Raw genomic sequence first — 21,012 nt, 5'->3', positions numbered from 1 at the left:
GCTTTCAAAAAAAAAAACCTGTTGCCCCTGCCTATAGACCAACACAACCGTACACTGAAACAACATATGTATGGTAAATATGGTCCCAACCCATTTTGTTGACATTATCACAAAGAGCTCCTTTCCTGCTAGTATCATGTATTGTTCAATTCAGATGTGTGATTTGCTTTGCCTCTGTGCTATTTATTCTCTTTTTGGACAATTTAAGTTTTATATGCGGTAAATGTTGATTTGTCAAAATGTCAATGATACGCTGTGAGCTTTACATGTTGCGTTTTTTGTGCTGTTTCATGTTTAAAGTAAACTGAGCACTGTTGCGGGTGTTTCTGCGCTGACCCCATGCATGTTTTGTGTAACCAATATGCACCAATCTATCATGTCCTGAGAATTTTTAATGCTCTCATCTTTAATTCTTAGTGGTCTATTTGAATATGTTTTGCACTTTAATTTTTTTTAAAGGTGTGAAGAGGAAGTTATCATTTGAAACCATAATTTGATTAAGTGCGGCACCTTATGCTTTTGTACCTTTACAGATATTAAGTCTGCATTTTTTCAAAGTTTTTATACATCATAGAGCTGTGCAGAAGTTAACACTCTTCCATATGAAATAGAACACAGTGACATGACATCTCTGAACGTGAGAAATATTTTCATAAGTCGGCACTAATAAATGTTTGATTCTTCACAATATATTAAAATCTTGTGTTTTATTTTTGTTCTCAAGTACAGTGTTCATCATTATTCAGCATAGAAATGTATCCCCAACTAGCCTGAATTCAAGACCTACATCTGCATGAAACATCTGGATACAGTTCTGCCAATCCCAAAGTGGCTATGACTGTAGCTCTGTGGTACACTATGCACAACCCATGAAATTAAGCCTAATTAAAGTATTGGTTTACCCAAGAAAAATTCTAACATGAGTGTAATCCCAGCACAGGACTATTTGTAATCTTAAGATGAGTTATATAATTAGACCAATAAAGACAAAGTGTATGCAGCAGTATTTCAATATAATTTACTGAGAAGTCGATAAATAAAAGCATAAAGTGATTAAGACATCAAGTGTCACAGAGAGCCCTTCACTAGATCTAAATAATCAGTCACATGGTTCACACTGGTTCATACCAAGGCAGATTTCACAGACTGGCTGTATTATGAAAAATGTCTCTAACATCAAATCCTTTTAGTACATAGTGACTTTTGTTATAATTAACATACAATTACTTTTCAGATTTAAATCACAATAATATTCATATTACAAGCACAAATAATTCCAAATGTAGTATGTTGCATGTAGATTTTATGCTGGACTGAGAGCACAGCCAAATCACTGGGTATTTAATTAGACCAGTATACATTTCTATGTTAAGACTTATAATCTAGGAATGTTACTGATTCAAATAATTAAATTTCAAAAAGTAACTCAAATTTTGGAACACTTTGAATATAGGCCCTCACCCTGACGCCGTCATCCTTATCATGGTCCTGGCTGGCATCACACAATGAACTGTAGGTCTGACCACCTTTCATTTATAAAGGTAGCTTCCACTTATATATACACATTTTTTATTCTATCCGATCAAGTTTGCTTATGCCAAACATTAACCACACTGTCAAGTGCAACAACTAACATTTTGGCAAATCTATTGTTATACTTGTTTGTCATGCAGGAAACATGTGCAGACACCTAACCTGTACTGGGTTATGTCTGTTTGGATTACAATGGCAGTCAAGGAACCTGAATGTATTGGCTTTAAAAATGTAAGTGGGGGCAGGGGGAGAGGAATAAAAGACGCTAGTACAGGTAACCCAGTCTTCACAGACACACAGACAGACACAAACCTTATTTCACCCTCCCACTGAATACCATGCTCTTTATCCAACAGCTCGTCCACTCAATGCACTCCCCATCTCCACTATAAGCTCAGAATTTTCAGAGACATTAATATATCATCTGTGTTTTGGACACATTCAGTTCTCTTGATATTCATTATAAAACACAAATAGAAATATATAGTTGAGTTAAACTTTGGGTTTTGGTTAATGGACAAAGCCTCTTAAGTTGGCTACAGACATAAGGGAGCAGGCTTATCAGCCACATGTGATGGGTGAAGAAGAAAAAAAACAAGGATGCGTTGTGGGTAAGGCAGCTTGGCATGGGAGTGTGGCAGGGTCAGGTTAGTGCGAGTGGGGTCTTTGTGTTTCAGTGGAAATTGCATATGAATGATAGCTTTAGTTGTTGGGCGAGAGAGAGCGAGAGAGAGATGTTTGGAGGCCCTGCTTTACAGAATAGAACAGTCACTCTCGTCCTTCTTCTCGCCATGCCGCTTTCGCCCCGTCTGCCTTCTCATCTGCAGGAACAAACACACAAACATGATTAACACACGGAGGAGTTAAAGTCTCAGCCTGGTTAGAGCATGAGATGCCAGCCTGAAAGCACTTCAGTGTAAAGCACACAGCAGCTGTTTGCAGGACCTGTGCAGGAGATGCATGGGGCTGCTGGGGCTGCTGATACTCTTCCTGCTGAAGCTGTCTGGCCAACTCCAGATCACTCAAAGGCCCCGGAGCCTCACCCTGCTCCTGCTGCAAAGATATGGCCACCAAGTAGTCCTAGACCACCCAATCACCACACAGAAACAGCACAGAAGCCTCAAAGTCAACTTAAAAAAAGGAAGTTTCCTGGCTTTAAATTGATTTAGCCCATGCTGCCATTAAATCAAATCAAGAATGAGTCATTAAATATTGTCTGAACAAAAGCAGGTTAAATAAATGAAACATACCAACACACCACCCATAAGCTGCTCCCCCAAGGCACCCAGCCAACTCACCTGGTTGATCTGTAGCTGCTGCTGCTGAGGAGGGGGCTGGCTGCTTGAGGAGCTCTTCTGAGCTGGGTTGCACAAGCGGAACTCTGAGTCACAGAAGTTGCAGTCACCCTCCACGTTGTGGAGACTCTCCCACACCACACTGTCCTCATTCAGGAAGCCCTGGTCTGTCACCAGCAGATACAGATGACCCTGTAAATTCACACAATTTTTTTGACAAATGAAAAATCTGAAAAGTTCCTCCATCATGTTTTTCCCCCTGTTCATGTAAATTTCACATGAAAACTGAAGTTTTAGAAAAAAACAGTGTGCTGTGTTGGTGAATGTGAGTGCTAAAGACTGGGCATTAGGACCCTATGGCATGTAGGAAGTCCCATGAGCACCTTGTGCTTGATCATGGTACTGAAGTGATTGTTCCTGAAGAAGACACTCAGCTCGCCCTCCCTCGCCGTGGTGTTGAGTTCACACAGGCCGTGATAGGACAGCTGCGTGGCTGTGGACTCCAGGAACTGCTCCGCCACCAAACCTGGTGAGACATGATAAGAGTCGCCGTCAGCAGAGCTTGGCACGATCGGAGTGAGCACAGGGCACCCCGCCCCTTTGCACTAATATCTCCATGTACAGCTCCTTCCTCTGGACGCTCCGATACCACCTGGTGCCTCCACCATCAGCCGTTAGAAACAGAAATTAGGTGAAAGTGGTGGTACATGAAGGCCACTTCACCCCAGCTTTCTTGCCTTCACTGACTTGACTGCTGTCTTCCGAGTGCTTGTACTCTATGATCTTCTCCACCAGCTGGTTGTAGCTGAGCTTTCCCACCGCTGAAACCACCTCTGGACTCTAGACAGGAGGAGTGTAAACAAGGCCATCAGCAGCATACGCCACCCAATTTACAGACATGTGCATTCAATTTGATACCTACAGGTGTTTGAAAAAATTGTTACCTACTGTAACAGTGCAGTATAACTTGCTTATGCCTGGCCCACACTGCAGGATAACTGGACCAATTTTGAGGCCAATTTGCTCTTCCAGCCATTACAAAAGGTTTGTGTACATCAGGGTAATCTTAAATGATGATCTTGGCAGATTATCCTGTGGTGTAGATTTCTACAAACCAAACTTCACTCCAAGCTAATACTAGTCCAGTTGGACCACCCCAATTGTGAATCATAAATATTAAACATGTTCAAGATTTATGATTCAGTATCCTATAGTGTGGGGTGGGCATCAGTTCTGTGGTGTATAACAATTTTGACATCATACTTGAAAGACCATCAATCAGTTAAAGTCAAGCTGAAGGGAACTTGTCAGTGTGTATGGAATAATTTGTAAGTTAAAGTCAAATTTATTTATATATTGCTTTTTACAACAGCCATTGGCACAAAGCAGCTTTACACATGTCTGAGTCCCAGGTGAGCAAGCCAAAGTCAGCAGTGGCAAGAAAAAAATCATGGTGACAAAATCAAGAACCAAGTGGACTATCAAGAAGGAGGATAAACGGGTTAAGGTGTGGCAACAGCATGACTGTATAACGTGTGCTCTATGACATACCACATCAGCCGACAAAGAAAGGAGTTAGGCAGCAATGTAGCGGTTCATGAGAAACTCCCCCAAGGATTTAAGAATCTGACCCACTGGTTTGAACTCGTTTATGTGCTTAATCTGAAAGTGTGTGGTGTGGTGAAAGTGTGGATTTTGATGATAGTATTTTGGTTTTTTTTGGTTTTTTTGTCAAGGATGAAAAATATTATGTGTGGGTTTTGACTTTTTCAACAATGGTTAGCATTTTGAAAATCCTGTTGTTGGAGCAACTTTGTGTCATACACTTTATATCACACTTTATGTCTAACCCTTCAAGCTACATGTAAGCTATTTACCTCATAAGCACATGAAACATTTCCACAACATGGATATTAAATGGTGTTTTCTAACCTGTGGGTCCACCAACCAGCCGTGGTAGAGTGGAATGTCAAGCAGGTCAAAGACGATGCACTCAGGGGTGTACTCAAAGTCTGTGACGCCTGTAAAGTGAATGTTGACATCCAGGCCTGTGGACAGCTTGGGCAGAACAGCCATGGCATCATTCATATTCTGAGAGGGACAGAGAGTGAGAGCCATGAGCACTTCCTCTTATTCTTCGTATCAGAAATAAACTTACAGCTTCTTGGTACCACCGCACCAAAATCAAACCCAGATTCCCTAGACCAGAAAGCATTCATTAGGAAACAAATCCCAAAGGACCCACTCCATCAACTGACCATGAAGGAAAAAAAAATCTGATCAAAATTAAAGACAACAAACAGGCAATGTAGAGAATCAGTTATCATCATAACCTGACCACTGAAACTGGAGAACACACAAACTGGCTGGTGAAAGTGGACAGAATCTATAACCAGTCAGGAAAAGTAGAAATTGAGATTCATTTTGTCCTTTCATGTGTTTTTTTTTTTGTGTTGTTGTTTTTTGTTTTTTAAAAACACCCCCACCCTCAAGATCTCATTTAAAATCAATCATATATAAAAGCCTCTTTGAATGTAAACCCACAAAGGCCTCCCAAGGCCTCCCAAGGCCGTACCCAGCCCCAATGACACTTAATGTACACCCAGTACCACTGGTTCCATACTGGCTTAACACACATTAACAGCAAACACTGGATTCAATTCCCTGTATTTATTGCACCACCCACTTCATATTCATATTCACCATCTAGGTGAGGGCATTTGGGGCTGAGATCAGAAGTTAAAAGGCTCCATTTGCAGTCTGTTTTTGCTCTCTCCCATCTTCCAGAATCATAGTGATTTTAAAGTCAATAAACATTCTGTTTTTGTTTAAGCCTTAAATCATATGTGGTCTCCCTTGTATTGCATTGCCCTGTCAATTGTCATGCGGTTGTAACAAAAGGTGAATAAAGGTTGGTAATGTGAACCAACAAACTGTACAGGTGTGACAACACATTTTACCTGTCAATAAAATTTGAAATTTGAATCAGAGACAGACAGGCAGAGAGCGAGAAAGAGGAGGAGAAATAGGCTGAAGTGAATACTGGACAGACTACTGATAAAAATACCACCGCACCCATATTGTCTCCAAGACAGTCCCCAGTCTTTACAACCTGCTGGTGAAGACAAACGTCCATGAGTTGTGCTGAACGGAAGGTCACAAATTACCTGATTTCTAGCACTCATCACAACTGATAAACAGGAGACTCAAACCCCTCACAACAGACAAATGCACAAACTCAGCACAGCATCTCAGAACTTCACTGCGAATGATGATGTCAACAGGATACAGCTTCAGGGGAAAAGTACTATAATTACACCTCAGATTCCAAAACAACAAAACCCATATGACCAAAAAGCAACGTATAAACAGATTTGCCACAGTGTTTCTAGCCTGCGCTCTGGGGAAATTTTAGTCTGTATATTTCAGTGTTTTCCTTGAAACAGGACCCCCCCCCCCCCCCACCTTCTTTTTTGAACATTCTCTTTTCCTTAGGCAAAGGAGAAATAAATCCATTCACCTACCTGCTGAAAATTTAGTTCCATGCCCTCTGCTTTCTCTCTTGGTTTTATGGATAATACACACTCACCTAAAACAAGAGAGGCAGAGGTACAATCAGTGCAAAAGGCTTGTGGAGGACAGAGCACTTCTGTAGGCCTCTCACATTCACATGTGGCCCTCCCATATACAATCCCCCTTGACTGGGCCTGCCATGCTAGGCACCTAAGAACAAGCAAAATAATACCCCACCCCAAACAACTGCACCCCTTATACAGGTCTTACAATCAAACTCCAAACAACTGCACCCATTATACAGGTCCTATAATCAAACCCAAAAAAACTGCACCCATTATACAGGTCCTATAATCAAACCCCAAACAACTGCACCCATTATACAGGTCCTATAATCAAACCCCAAACAACTGCACCCATTATACAGGTTTTATAATCAAACCCCAAACAACAAAAAAGGTATGTATTTTTGCATGTTTAATCCAAATGTTTTCAGAATGTCCCCATCACCCATAGTTTATTGTTCCAGTATACTTGTGTCATTATGTATAGTATGGTAAAACAATACCAAGGAAAGGAGCCCCTCTATGTTGGCAGACTACTGCTAGATCCTGAAGAAAGATGTTCCTGAGACCAAATGTAGGCAAAGCTCAAACACTAAATTTTGGAAGCAAGTTTGTATATATTTTAAGTGCAGCCTTATTTATGTAATTAGTTAATGTAATCATGTGAAAATACAATTAATGTAAAATGTAATTGCCCTGTCACTTCAGAATCATACATGATAAGAAAAAGTCCTCACCAATTCAAATTCAGCATAAAATATACTATAACAAGGCCTACCTATTTTAGTTTGGAAAGCAAAAAAGTCCAAAGATTTGAACACAATATGAGGAGGATTTTCTACAGTGTGCTGAGGTCATGCAGAACAAGCTTAACTGGACGCCTCTACTTGTTTTGCTGACAGGCACCACACGCCTTCTCAGAGTCAGCAGGCTTAGGAAATTACAGAATAATAACAACTAATCACACTCTGGATCTTAGAAATTAAATCACTAACCACTGGTCCACCCATTATACCAGTAAATCACACTCATAAAAGAGGAATGCTTAGGAACGTCTCTCCTAGGCTACAAGAATGATTCTGTTACATTAAAATGAAGTCACAGTGCGCACATAAATTAACAGATATTGCCACAATATAGGAATATGTAGATATAATACACCCATATAATGTTTTATTAAGAATAAAAACAAAAAAGCAAACAACCAAAATATACTAGACATTTAAGCCAAGTAAAATGGAGAAACCTGAATATTAAATGAAACTTCATTTCACACTTAAATCTCCTCAAAGGGAGCAAGATTTACAAACCGCTCTTCTGCACGGACGGAGGCTTCTTTCTTGATAACACAAACAAAACTGAACCTGTCCTCCCACTATCGGGTGGTGTCTGGAGTTCAAAAAGAAGCCAACATTTTCATGCTATGTAATGCTCTCACTCAGGACTTCCAGAGGTCATTGCTGAATTAAAAAATAACTGTCACAAATCCATTGGTGTGCAAAACTCAATTCAGACTTGACACTGGTGTGTAAACCTCCACTATTTAGACTTCACACCAAGAAAATGAAATTAAATAAATGAAAAAATAACAACCCAATAATCAAGCCAATCAATTAATTAATTAGCAAAACCAAAAGTCTAAAGCCTCTTACCCAGGTGAGCCATTAGCTCCTCTATAGTAACAACCTCTGTCTGAGCAGGTAACTTGGCCTGTCGACAAATCACAAACAAATCTTTATACATCTCCATATGATGTGTAGGAATGATATATATAGGTATACAAAATTAGTTTTTTTTAATATATATTTGCAAAATGGACACATACACACAGCTCAGAATGCTCATGTCCAATACAGCATGGACACACTGCACACCTTTAGACCCTATACTCTTCTTTTGAATATCTGGCAGTGTAGTGAAGGAAGACATCACGTTTACAGATAAACTCCTCAATAGAGAGGATGATGTGGAGTGGCTCACTTTTCCTCTCATAGTTAAATACTGTGACTATATACTGTGGCTTTTACAACCTGCAGCCACAAAAGAACGGTCCATCTGACAACTGTCACACATTACTTTGCCTCATCTGTGAGCTGGTCTTGACCCCAGCTGACTTCAGTTTAACATGGACGCCTGACTCTAAATACAGTTTAAACACAGTTTCACCATGGAGTTCAGCAGAGAGACAGGTTTATCTAAAAACAGCATCATAACCAAATTGAGCCTCTGTTACAGCTTCTGTAACCAACGTAGTCATTCTGTCATTACTACTCACTGACCACTTTAAAAACATGCTGGCATTCTCTCAGTGCTAGACAAATCGTCTGTAAGGTGGAGAGCTGAGCTGCTTACCTTCCACCGTAGGAACAGGATGTTCATGATGGCCAGAAGGGGGCAAGGGCCATTTTCACTCTGCGTGATAATGGGAGTCTTTGTTTCCTTCCAAGTGATCCACTTGACCAGGTAGAAAGACGGCATGGCTGGCCCTTGCGCCGTGGCCTGGGCGACCTGGGTACTCAGAGCATCAACACCTTGAGACGGAGTCCGGTCTGACCGATGCTCGCAGTCTACTGTGGAAGTCAAACACTCATCCACGGACACGCCATTCCCTTTAGAGGCATTCATAGTGGAGACAGACGGTGTCTCCTCTGGCAGGCTGCTCACTAAGGATGAGCTATTAGTGACCTCAGAACCATCTCTCTCAGACAAGCTTCTGCTGGTCACAGGGCTTGAACAGACTGTGCTGACTTCACTGTTGTCAGAGGAGGCTGAACTCATGAGAATTTGCTGGTATGGTAGAGCACTGCTATCCTCCTCGGCATGAGCAGTCCTCTCTTGTGAAGGCCTTTTGGGAGACTCTTGCATATCCACGACCCCTTCAGCTTGGACTTTCTTCTCACCTCCGTGAATTTTAGACGTGCTTCTGTCTCCCCCTTCACAAACCTCCTTATTATCAACTGTGTCTGACATGGCCTGAAGAAACTAATAATAAATGTTTATAAACATATATATATGTGTATATACATAGTCTTAATCACTGCACATCAACCTATTCCTTTAAGCTTAGGTGTGTCGCAGTGTCACTATATTACGCCCCTATATAATTCTATTAAAAAGTGTAAGTCTCAACACACTGACATCGTGTAGCAAACTGCTATTGGTAAAAAAAAAATGACTGCTACATAAAATACTGCATTTTATTCCCTAAATTATAATCCAATGCGATGTCATCTTGACATTTTCCCTGTTCTCTATCCAGTCAAAAATGAGAGAAGCTATTCGTTAACTTTAAATATTTACTTTTTTTAAATGATATTCAAAGCCGAACTGCTTAATATCCCAGATAGTTGTTTGATAATTTTCTCGTCGTGTCACTTTTATTCAGTGGAGAGTGATCAGAAAAGCCAGGCAGATGTCGGTATGTAAAGAATGGATGATGTTACAGCTGTTTCCCTTTTCTGGAACTGTGGGAGGAAATGATAATGACTAGAAATGAGCAAATACTGTCGGCTTTCCCGACAGTAAAACTTAATTAAAGCATTCAGTTACTTTTGAAAGACAAATTTAAAACAATCATAATTGTACGGAATGATTTAGAAAGCTAACCTAGTTACTTTCACAGCGGTTCCATTCTTAGGAGTACAGATGAACAGAGGCCTTAGCTACATACATGCATCAGTCTCTGAAACAGATTTTAAAAATTATAATCACTGAATAGCCTGGATTTGGCCTCTGTGACATACATTTTGCCTGAACACAAAAAGTAGCTGTGTGGTTTCCGTGTTTGTCCACGGTATGATACTTACTAGCTAATCGGCTAGCTAAGATAACCTAGCATAACTGGCAACTGAGGTGTGATCTTAAGTCAATTAGGCAGCTGGAAGTAACGAACCTAATGTTTCGGGAGCTAAAGCTGGTTTGGTCAGCTACTACAGAAAGTTAAATAAAACCCCCGTATTCGTGACTTCGTCTTTGTCCTGTGGGTTGCATCAACGGCTTCATTCGCTCTGAATTACCACAAACTGGCCACTTTGCCTAACAGAAGTTAACTTCGGCTAACGAGCATTAGCAACCGTAACTAATTTCGCTGACAGCGATGTACTCAGCATTAATTGTTTAATAACTCACCATGTCCGTCCGCCAAACGATGCAGACGGTGTCAGTCTGATACAAACGCAATTTTTGTAACTTGTCATCTTGAGTGTTGTCCTCCTAATAGGGGAAATGGAGACGACACACACTGTACCTCCGTCTTGCCTTTGCCGGTCTCATTTCCTGTATTTGTAAACAGCGATGTCATGGCATAAGAGCGAGAGAGAGAGGGAGGTTTAACATTTAAGCGTCCAGAAAAGAGAGTAGGCTCTAAATGAGAACAATGCAAAAAACCCAAACAAACAAAAACAACTAAAGATGCGTTCCTTACTTGCAAACTATGAGTTGTGAATAAATTATGTAAAGACGCATGACAGTGGTAACCTGCGACACCATCTTGTGTGTGGTGGGTAGAAATGCAGGTGCAAGTTTAAATTTCGGTGGAAACAAATTTAAACAGACGTGAGCAATCACGGCATTTTGTGGGTTTGTTTATTTGTTTTGAATAGCATGGTACAATTAGTATAGGCCTCCGTTTGTATACCATTGTGTTTGTCATTTTATTACTAATTTCCTTAGTTATTAGCTGATAAATTAAAGCAGGAAAAATTTAGGACTAATGCTGAATACTACTGGCTTACACCCATGCAGTCACAAAATCCGTTCAAACACATAAGTGCCTTATTGCAAAATCCAATAATCTCTCTCTCTCTCTCTCTCTCTCTCTCTCTCTCTCTCTCTCCAAAATGGAGGATGTGAAAACTAATGCAACATAAAATTGTATTTTTTTCATTTCTTGGTGCTCAAGCATAATAGCACGTGGCTTTTTACTGTTCATCCTACAAAGCAAACTAATTGTATAAAACAATTAATAAGGTCTGGTTAAATTAGAGGAAACGGCGTTGCCTTTTCTTGACACAATAGTGCCACTCCCACTTGAGAGGATAATCTGTGCACCTGTCTCTTGGGTTCTGCGTTAGACTGCGTTAGACTGCGTAGGCTGGTAAGGAGCGGAGAGAGTAGGGGGTCGACGCTGAGCCTTGACTGGAGTATTGGGTGTGGTAGGTTGACATAGGCAAGCCGGCAAGAAGACGATCACAAAGGCAAGTCCCGGTGTTTCATTTAACAAGGATCCCCAAAAAGGTATTCATTAGTTTAACATTTAGGTAATTTAATATGACTTGTCTTACACATCTCTTTTGCTGTGACCATGCTTTGGCCATTTTTTTTGCAAAGCTTTGTCAAATGCTGTATGACGTAGCGTATTTGTAGGTTTTACGCATTGAGCTCCCCTATATCTTTGCGAAAATGTGGGCCGTTTTTTTTATCTGCTAAAATTCTACACACTAGGAATGTTTGTGGTTGAACATTTAAACCTGTGCGTAGTCAACAGCCCATGTCACTGCCCGAGTTTTGCTGTTCATAATTTTGTGTGGGTTTAAGGATGCGCTTAGCAAACGGTGTTCCAATAATGGCCCGCTTGGTCGTATGACTCGCTCTTATAATAGTCTCATGGGCTATTTTTTGAAGTGAATACCTAAAACAGAAGACACATCGCAACGCTGTCTATTTGGTTATAATTAGCCAGGGGCAGTCAGTTAGGTAGTTAGCTAGCTGTCGTATAGCCAAATGATCCAAATACGGTCATAGATTAACCAGTTTTTCTGTGCATGCTGCTTAGCCTGCATGTCTTGGCAAAACATCTGAATATAATCGAATAACAGTGTGATGCTATTTTATGAACCTCAACATTACTGAGGAAAAAACGAATTGAAGAGTGATGGGGTATAGCCAGTAGTTTCCTACAGAATCTGTGCGCCAGGGTGCAATTCTGCATTTTTCTTTTTTGGTACAACCTAATAATAATATGATGATGATGATGATGATGATGCATGATGAAGCAAATCGCATATAGTTTTTGCACCGTTGCACCTCGACTACATGTTTATTTTCTGTCATCCCTTTTTGGATCTCAGCCTAGACTTTTATTAATTAAATACATCTTTATTAACCACACACACCCTTTCTGAAATTCATGACAGAAAAAATTTCAGTTCCATCACTATGAAGTAGTCTTGGTGCCTTTTTAAAATCTATTTTATTTTAATACAGAGAGCACAATGCTGGAGATAACTAGCAGCCAGTACGACTCCTTCCTGTTTTGGAGACAGCCTATCCCATCTCTGGACCTGTCAGAGTTGGAGGATCTCGGCTTTTCGGAACCGAAGTCCAAGGAGAGCCTGCACGGGAAGAGCTCCCCAAAGTCTCCAGCGCTAGAAGATGAAGATCTGGAGTTCTCTGAATTCTCAACCTTTAACTACTGGAAAGAGCCCATTGCTAGTATTGACACCTTGGATTTCAATCTGCTACTGTGAGCCATTGTATCAAGTGCCAGTTCACGACCCTCGACATGTTTTCAAATCATCATGCTCTGTATGTTTTGTGGCTCAGTATGATGAATTGTTGGCTTACTGAAGTCATGTATTTCAGCCTCTCTTCTTCTTTTTTTTTTTTTAAATCTTGCATGTTACATCGCTTAGTAAAAGAAAAAAAATAAGGAGAAGCAAATACATTTGTTATTGGTGAAAGTTTAAAAATACAAGATCATGTGATGTCTTAATGAAGAGCACTGGTGCACAATATTCTGATAAGTAATCAGATTATTCATGATGTTATACAGTTCAGTGTCATAGTTTAAACATGGTAGAGGCTGACCAGCATCTAAAAATCAGTGACTCGAAACCTAAATTATTGGTCTAGTATTTATTTAATATTTTCTCAGCTAAGTATTCTTAATCTAGTAATAATCAATTCGAGTAAATTTACCAAAAATCAACAGTGTAAATATGAAACTACTACATCAACACAATTAAGAAATGGTAAAAATACTGGTTGCTGGATCACTTACTTCTGTTATTCTATTATTATTATTCCATTTTGATCATGTTATTCTCATCCTTTTAAATGAATAAAGAGCTTTACATAATCTAAAACAAAGATGTTTCAAGTGTTCTGTTTTAGTAGGTAAAGGGATCAGGCTGACATCATACAGTGGCTCGAAATCTTGCATGAATCCATTTTAAACAATTTGACATTTGAACTTTTAAATATTTTCACGCTCATTTATCATATATCCCTTTCAAATTATTGACTATACACTGCGGTGCTGAGATTACATTTAGACAGAACAATATATACCTGAATATTTAAATTCCATTTAATTACAAATAATAAACATTTAAACAACCATGCAGAATTGAAAAATGTGACTGTAAAGTGAATGTTTGTATACAGACAATAGTCTATCTTATGATTTCCAGCTATAATATATTATCACAGCATTCAGAATTAAGTCAAGCTAAAGAGGACTCTGGAGGAGGGGGCAGAGAGAGGACATACTTAATGTGCTTCATGAAGGTTGAAATATATCAAATAAAAGTGCAGTCTGAGGTTTACATAGAACCTATTATAAATGCCCGTACACTTAAAATCAGGAGCAATCAGATTTCTGAGCAACATGATGTAAATGGTAGTCCAATGTAGCTTTTATGAGGCATAGAAAACAATTTCTTACACATCAACTGCTGCAGTATTAAAAAGAATAAACGTGCGGTGACACAACACTCTATGTAGAGATTAGGTGTATTCGAAGGCCCCTAGTAGTTCCTTGCAAATTGGAACTACATGGGGAATTATAAAGGACATCCCAAACCATAGGTGATGCAAATGTTCGGAACATAAAACTGTATAGGAAGTAATGTAATAAACAGAGTTCTCTTGTGGCTGTCAGTACTATTAATATTCCATCATCATCCCCCCCCCCCCCCCCCCCCCGAAAACTATCGTTGGAGTGTAAAATACCTTCTTCAGAGAATTAGCCAAAACATCCCAGAAACAAATTTAGCTTGACTTTTACCTAGTTAGCTAATAATTATGAGGTAAATATAAGATATATCAAACTGTTCAGCCAGCATCAAGCAGGTATTCATTCCACATGTAAAATATAGGGCTGGTGTTACATAGACGCTGTTCAGTAGTTTGCCAGTCACATCAACCATTTCTTCTGCGTGTGCAACGCAGGGCATGCCGAATGAAGGGATCTAGCTAAGCAACTGTAGTGCCCTTGACCCACATCATGTGATTAGTGTGTAGGGAGTGTGTAGGACAACAGTGCCTAGTGACCATGTGGAATGGGATGCAGCTATTGTTTGAGAGCACATGTATATTATAGTTGGGCCTATTTAAGACATTTAAGATATATGAGTGACAATTTTGTTCAGACTGACAATAATTAGATTGGGTTTCTTGCAATAACAGAGCTAGCGAATAGGATTTAAGGTTCTCTCCTGAGCTGATGAGTGCAACGGGAATGAAACTCCAGCGCAACAGGGGGTGCTAATGCACTTATCGACGGTGTGTGAGCCGCCCAGCAAAACTTTGAAGAAGAAGACAACGAAGAAGAAGCAGAAGTTGCTATAGCCAGTGTTTACGATTGAGAGATTGTTGGGCAGAACTACGTGAACGTAAGTTTCATCAAAGGCATTCGTCGTTATATTTGTAAAAAGGTTTGTGAGTTTAGAGCTAGATTTGGAAAATATGTATGGTTTTTGCCATGATTATTAGAGATTTTTAAGTTTATAACTCGCATTAGCTAGCTTGCCTGTAAGACAGCCTACATGCACGCACTGGCCAGTTTCACATGGCACTAAGAACATAGAAATACTCGTTTAAACTAAGTTAAATGGTTTAGAAATGTAGGCCCATGTATAGACAAAATGATGATTCGTGTGTTAAATGTGTTTTCTTTTCTATGAGGTTTACGTTTTATGCTTTCAGCGTCAAGTTGTTTTTTTTTGTTGTTGTTTTTTTAAAAATATATTTATATAGTTAAATATATTTATATAGAAGCCCTACCATAAGCAGCTAGCTAATTATGATTTCTGAATCCAGCGATGCACTGATGGCCATTAATGCTGATCTAGACAGTATGCTAGAGTCGGTGATTTAAAATGGAATATGGTTTAGTCCTTTTTTTGAACTGATATGTTAAAATGTCATCCTATAGTCGCAAAGCTCCACTTTCAAGAATTTAAAGTGGTTTCCCATCTTTACAGATGCAGCTGTTCCTTTTTAAAATAAATCTGCTGTTTTGGGTGTAATTTTAGATACTGTGGTTGCATCTTTTTGCAAATTTTGACGTTTTGACAAAATATTCCTTTCACAGCTACTAAGGTATGTTCTATTGTTTATCACAAAACATAGCTTGTTGCTTTCAATATGTTATTCATTTCTATATTATTTGGGTCAGTGCAAATACAATTGAACACACATGAATACATGTAAATGAATAGCACTTGTAAAGTTTTCTTCGGGTATGTATTAGTTTCACTGGAAAATTGGTATGCATGATTAACATGATTTAGCATGTGAACTCTGACAGAGCTGCTGTTGTCTGTTGTACTCCTGGTGTCCCCATTTATATATACCCTTGATGTCCCTGTTTATTTAAGATGTCCCTGATGGACTTGGGGAAGCGGCTTCTAGAAGCTGCGCGGAATGGCGAGGATGAAGAAGTGAGGACGCTTATGGCAAATGGCGCCCCTTTCACCACTGACTGGGTAAGGCGCACCTCCACTCCCGTGTCCACACACGCAGTGCGCAGCTTTATCTCTTTTTTGTATTTGTTATTAATTTATTGAGTGCTGTGGGGGGTGTTTTTGGTCACTTTGTTTGTGTCAGAATTTATGTTTGTGTGGTTGACACATCCAGCTGGGAACCTCCCCACTGCATCTGGCTGCGCAGTACGGTCACTGCTCTACAGCTGAGGTACTGCTGAGAGCAGGCGTCAGCAAGGACGCCCGAACCAAGGTTGACAGGACCCCGCTGCATATGGCTGCCACAGAAGGCCATGAGCTCATTGTGGATTTATTGATCCGGGTAGGTTGATGGTATTGTTTAACATTCGCTGCTCTGCTCTTTGGCGCTCTGCTGGACAAAAAGCCATAGTGGCTTTGGTGCTGTTAAGTGGTTTATTCAGATAATGGACATGGTATCAATATACTGACAGGAGAAAAGGTCATGCTTTTTTGCAATATATTTGCAGATAGGTTGTAAATTTGTTATAATATATTTTATGTAATTGTGTGTTAACGGCATGTTGGGGGAGGGGGGGGAGTTGGGTGCCTATATATGACACAAATTATTTTTCAACAATCATTCAATTTGTCAGAATGTTTGCATGTGACGGAGCATTACTGAAAACAAAACTAAATGCTCTCTTTGCTTCTGTTAGGTATGGTGAGGTTTTCAAATGGATACGCTACAGGTTACTTACTACCTGTTTACTGCACATTGTATCTTCACTGCAGAATGGAGCTGACATCAATGCCAAAGACATGCTGAAGATGACTGCTCTGCACTGGGCCACTCAGCACGGCCACCACAAAGTCGCCCAGCTGCTTATCAAGCACGGAGCTGATGTTCACGCGCTCAGCAAGTTTGACAAGTCAGCCTTTGACATCGCTGTGGACATCCAGAACGCTGAACTCGTGAACCTGCTTCAGGTCGCACTGCTGCCCTATCACCAATGCTTATGCAGTACCTAGACATGGTTGTCACTTCTGATTGGAGTGCTGAATCTAGTTAAGCTCATTAGTAAATACGTTAGTAAATCCCCAACTGACTGTGTACGTGTAGTTGTGTATCTGTAGTGACCTGGATGATTATGAGTCGTTTAATGGTTGCTTTTCTCACTGTATGCGATACTCAGTTTCTCTGACATGGCTTTAAGGAGTCGTTTTTATTCTGTGCTCTGCTCTGCAGGATGGGATGCAGCAGCAGGTGAACAGGAATGCAGAAGCCTCCATTACCAGTGGAAACCCCCCGCCCCAGTTCATCATCCGTGGGGTCCACGGGCCTCAGGCTGGAGTCATCAGCCTCAGCAACCTCGTCAAACCCACCTCGGGTACGATGCAGATGGCCGGCTAGCCTATCGGGGTGGTGGGAGTGGAGATGTCCTTTGACATCATGATCAGCCTCTTATTACATTAACGCAAAATGCTGAACTTGCAGAATAGTCTTCTTTCAGTACTTTTACAATTAAAGCAAGTTTGCATTTTTGGTCCTTTGTTTTTGGAGTGATGTTTTATTAAATATTTCTTTGGTATGCATGGCCCTATGGGGTGGATGGTGTGTAGACAAAATGATCTCTGAATCTTTTATTTTGTAATGTAACAGTAGTTATTTGTCAGATTTTTCCACTTTAATTGGACAGATTTCATTGTACACCGTTACCAGGAAACACAGAAGATGCCATAGCGGTCAGTGCCTTGGACACCGGAATCCAGCAGTCAGTTAATGAAGCTGGTCAAAGGGTCATTACCATAGTGACAGATCAGCAAGGTCACCTACAGACCAGACTTGGCCAGCCAGTGTTTGTCACAATGCAGAATGGGAGGCAAGGTAAGGAATCTGTTCAGTCCTGCTCCTCTGAGGGTTGAGTGAAGCTTAAGGATGTGTATGTGGTCAGAGGTGTTATTCAGAGGTGTTACCTGTTTCCTGGCTTGTGTGCATGCGTGTACGTGTCTGTGTATACATTGTATTATTACAAAATCAGAGGTCATAACAAGATGCACAGTTAAACTATAGTGTCTGTTGTTGGCCAGAGGAGGATGGGCCCCCTTTGAGTCTTAGTTCCTCTCAAGGTTTCTTCCTCATGCTCTGTTGAGTTCTTCTTGCCTCTTGTCTTGCTCACTGGGGGCTTGCACTTGGACATTTGTAAGATGCTTTGACAACAACTGTTGTAAAAAGCGCTATATAAATAAATTTGACTTATCCGGTCCTATCTGTTTATATGAACCGAAACATTTGTTGTGTGATGTTTGAATAGTACTGTGTAACAAAGGGAAGCATCACTAGATTCTTTGTCCTGGAGGCCAGATGACATGTGTTTAGGAAAATGGGTGTTAAAGTAATAGTGAGTTTAAATGTATAGCTAGAGAGTGATATTCTTATCTTGAGGTGTAGCAATACACTGTATGTCATCACAGCTGGTTTTTTGTTTTTTTTCTCTCTTTATGCCTGCCCTTCACCCCACCTTACCCAGTATTAGCGGTTCCAGCCGGCCAGTTTATAGAGGAAGGAGTGGAAGATGATGACGAGCCCCCTGCCCGCAGGAGGAAGACTGAAGTCTTGTCAAATCGTGTTGAAGCAGGTGACATGGTCAGTCTGCCCAGTTCACTCCTCCAGGCATTGGCCTCATTCTGAATGCTCCTAATTATTTACTGCTCAATTCCTTAGTGTTGTTTTTGTTCTGACAAATTGTATTCCTCAGCAGGAACATATAAAATAAGGTTTAAGCTAAGCCTTCACTAACAGTCCCCTCCATGCCACATGGGGGGCTCTGTTCTCTCCTCTTCAGGAGGAGCTCCAACGGCAGCTGCAGGAAGCAAACCGGACGGCCCAGGCCTACCGTGAGCAGCTCCTCCGCAAGGAGCAGGAGGCTGAGGACTACCGCAGACAGCTGGAGGCCACAGCCCAGGCCAACGGCACCGCCTTGGCAGGCGGAAGAATGGTGGTGCAAGAGGAGGTGTATGTCGAGGATGCTGCACAGGTGCAGGGGGAGGAGGAGGTGTTGTTGCTCTCGGACGGTGATGTGGTGTTTAGTACAGAAGAGATCGATTCCACGGAAGATCAGGACACTGTGTCTGTTAACAGCAAGGTTTTGTCATAGCAGATTAACCTCTGGACTCAAAGCTCAGGGGAAGAAAGATTGCATCAGCACTTTCTCCCATGTTTCTCCTCCTTTTTTTGCCAGGTGGATTTCCCCCCACCCCCCCTTTTTTTTACATTTTTTTTGTTCTTTGTTTTTGTTTTTAGCTAAAGTTCAAGAATCAGCTTCATAATGTGACGTGTCTCAAATGCACGTGTGCCAAAGAAAGACTTCATTAGCTGGACCGAACTGGGTTTTTTTTTTTTTTTTTGTAATGCCTGGAATTTGTCCAATTCAACTGGAAACCATATGGAAGTGTGAGGGAGAGTTTCACATAATAAGGAAACCCTAAAGGCTCACAGACAGGACTCGTTATGCTGTCGGAGCTCTCCTTATGTTGCTCTACCCTGGTCTTGTATGACCTTGTATTTTGTGACTTTTCCTTTTTTAGTAAAACAATCCCATGAATTTTTAATTTTTATATAGTCTGTTTCATAGAAGCATTTAAAAACAGTCTTAAATTTTTCCCATCCATTTCAATATTTTTCTTAGTTACCCAGGATAATTCAATATAAAAAGTGCCTTTTCTTTGTAAGGATTGCATTGCTATGACTTTGTACCAGGGCTGATCAACTGTATTGAGAACACTCCACTTTTTACAGCATAAATTTACAAAACCACCTCTGCTACATATTAAGACTGAACACGGATTTTTGTATGGTCGCTGACTTGATCTCACTCCAATCACTGCTCTGAGACTGCATAATAAACTTTTATGAACCATCATAACCCCACACAGGAAATCGCTTTTACACATTCCATGTTCAGTGTCCTGGATCTGTGCTCTAATCCCCTCTGAAATGTTCTTGGCTTTCCTCTGTACCTTCAGTGAACAGAGCTGACCACTATCTAGGTTATTGCTTTAAAAAACTGCATATTTATTGTTTTTGCCATCATATACATGCAGTTGTATTGTGGTGTAAAATGAATAAAAACTGTCACCCATCTCATCTCACCCTTCTCATGTTCTACAGCAGTCTATCTTATAACCTGTGCCTGGAGATTGTAGTCCACATGTGGAAAAATAAATAACATGTTTCAGTGCTTTAAAAACACCAGAGCAGACTGGTAGAATTTTCCTTGGAATAATATGAGCTCTTTCTACAAGAGAATGAAAACAAACTCACTGGATGTCCTTTTGTGGGACGTTCCACATTAAGAAAAAATCTTAGGTATCAGGTGTCAGAATCGCAGTCAGTTTTACACTTATAAGGAACTTGAATGTAACATATCAAGCAGACAGACATACTGGACTATTTACAGTTATACAGCGTGTTCACAGAATAGCAAACAAACTACACTTAAAATATTTTACATAAAAGTAAAATAGAACAGAGGTATAAATGTGTTTGAGTAATGTTTGGAAAGATGTGATCCTTCATGTATACTTCATTATGCTGTGAAATGGGCATTTATGCAGATTGTTTTGGCTGGGTATAGATACAAGTTTGACTAGCACAAGAAAAGGAGATACAGTGAAATGTAGTGGTAGGCTAAAGTATAAAGTGTTCATTGTGTTTAGTGTGGGGCCACAGCCCTGGAAAAAAAGCTGTTCTTGTAAATAGGTTGTGCTGCCTGTCAGATTGTGCTTCAGGTATTATCTGAGAATCTTCTCCACAGTCCTCTTTATGAACTCGTTTGTTACTGTGGGGTAGAGGAAACCAAAGGGATATGGAGAAGGTAAAGATGAAATCAATGACTGGTATGGGACTGGATCATCAGAGACTGTGGTAAGAAAGCATAT

The 21,012-nt window shown here is 40.4% G+C and overlaps 3 protein-coding genes across 9 annotated transcripts; 2 read left to right on the top strand and 1 right to left on the bottom strand.

Annotated features, from left to right (window-relative positions):
• Window positions 1-692: 692 nt before the first annotated feature.
• Window positions 693-10,847, bottom strand: mindy1 (MINDY lysine 48 deubiquitinase 1). Of its 5 annotated transcripts, none has more exons than XM_081704640.1 (11): window positions 10,830-10,847; window positions 10,535-10,681; window positions 8,759-9,870; window positions 8,059-8,116; window positions 6,353-6,417; window positions 4,761-4,919; window positions 3,566-3,668; window positions 3,212-3,354; window positions 2,832-3,020; window positions 2,479-2,613; window positions 693-2,354 (listed from the first exon to the last, which is right to left on the bottom strand). In XM_081704640.1, exons 3-11 carry the CDS (start codon window positions 9,374-9,376, stop codon window positions 2,286-2,288), a joined length of 1,539 nt encoding a protein of 512 aa, XP_081560766.1. In that variant the 5' UTR covers window positions 9,377-9,870; window positions 10,535-10,681; window positions 10,830-10,847; the 3' UTR covers window positions 693-2,285. The 5 variants fall into 5 exon arrangements, with proteins under 5 accessions (XP_081560766.1, XP_081560762.1, XP_081560779.1 ...); XM_081704636.1 differs by lacking the exon at window positions 10,830-10,847 and adding an exon at window positions 10,013-10,088 and having other exon boundaries at window positions 10,535-10,823; XM_081704653.1 differs by lacking the exon at window positions 10,830-10,847 and adding an exon at window positions 10,013-10,088 and having other exon boundaries at window positions 8,759-9,388; window positions 10,535-10,823.
• Window positions 10,848-11,444: 597 nt separating this feature from the next.
• Window positions 11,445-13,495, top strand: mllt11 (MLLT11 transcription factor 7 cofactor). Of its 3 annotated transcripts, none has more exons than XM_027018938.3 (2): window positions 11,445-11,601; window positions 12,611-13,495. In XM_027018938.3, exon 2 carries the CDS (start codon window positions 12,619-12,621, stop codon window positions 12,871-12,873), a length of 255 nt encoding a protein of 84 aa, XP_026874739.2. In that variant the 5' UTR covers window positions 11,445-11,601; window positions 12,611-12,618; the 3' UTR covers window positions 12,874-13,495. The 3 variants fall into 3 exon arrangements, with proteins under 3 accessions (XP_026874739.2, XP_026874738.2, XP_026874737.2); XM_027018937.3 differs by having other exon boundaries at window positions 11,456-11,664; XM_027018936.3 differs by having other exon boundaries at window positions 11,464-11,641.
• Window positions 13,496-14,907: 1,412 nt separating this feature from the next.
• On the top strand, window positions 14,908-20,218 carry gabpb2a (GA binding protein transcription factor subunit beta 2a). The gene is made up of 8 exons (XM_027018967.3): window positions 14,908-15,021; window positions 16,009-16,116; window positions 16,268-16,435; window positions 16,867-17,061; window positions 17,321-17,462; window positions 17,795-17,959; window positions 18,603-18,718; window positions 18,918-20,218. Exons 2-8 carry the CDS (start codon window positions 16,009-16,011, stop codon window positions 19,227-19,229), a joined length of 1,206 nt encoding a protein of 401 aa, XP_026874768.1. The 5' UTR covers window positions 14,908-15,021; the 3' UTR covers window positions 19,230-20,218.
• The last annotated feature ends 794 nt before the right edge of the window (window positions 20,219-21,012 follow it).

This window comes from Electrophorus electricus, chromosome 2 (assembly GCF_041902795.1).
Source record: "Electrophorus electricus isolate QZ-2024a chromosome 2, ASM4190279v1, whole genome shotgun sequence".
In the NCBI taxonomy this organism is placed as follows: domain Eukaryota; kingdom Metazoa; phylum Chordata; class Actinopteri; order Gymnotiformes; family Gymnotidae; genus Electrophorus; species Electrophorus electricus.
Note: the sequence above shows the minus strand (reverse complement) of the source record. Positions and strands in the feature narration are given on the sequence as shown.

What these genes read in the sequence shown, in the direction of transcription:
- mindy1 (XM_081704640.1), bottom strand. Translation starts at nt 9,376, where the DNA reads ATGTCAGACACAGTTGATAATAAGGAGGTTTGTGAAGGGGGAGACAGA. An exon ending in GCTGGTTGGTGGACCCACAG is followed by an intron (nt 3,669 to 4,760) that starts GTTAGAAAACAC and finishes CCTCCTGTCTAG; the next exon opens with AGTCCAGAGGTGGTTTCAGC. An exon ending in AGCAGCTACAGATCAACCAG is followed by an intron (nt 2,614 to 2,831) that starts GTGAGTTGGCTG and finishes TGGGTGGTCTAG; the next exon opens with GACTACTTGGTGGCCATATC.
- mllt11 (XM_027018938.3), top strand. Translation starts at nt 12,619, where the DNA reads ATGCTGGAGATAACTAGCAGCCAGTACGACTCCTTCCTGTTTTGGAGA.
- gabpb2a (XM_027018967.3), top strand. Translation starts at nt 16,009, where the DNA reads ATGTCCCTGATGGACTTGGGGAAGCGGCTTCTAGAAGCTGCGCGGAAT. An exon ending in CCCCTTTCACCACTGACTGG is followed by an intron (nt 16,117 to 16,267) that starts GTAAGGCGCACC and finishes TGACACATCCAG; the next exon opens with CTGGGAACCTCCCCACTGCA. An exon ending in GTGTTGAAGCAGGTGACATG is followed by an intron (nt 18,719 to 18,917) that starts GTCAGTCTGCCC and finishes TCTCCTCTTCAG; the next exon opens with GAGGAGCTCCAACGGCAGCT.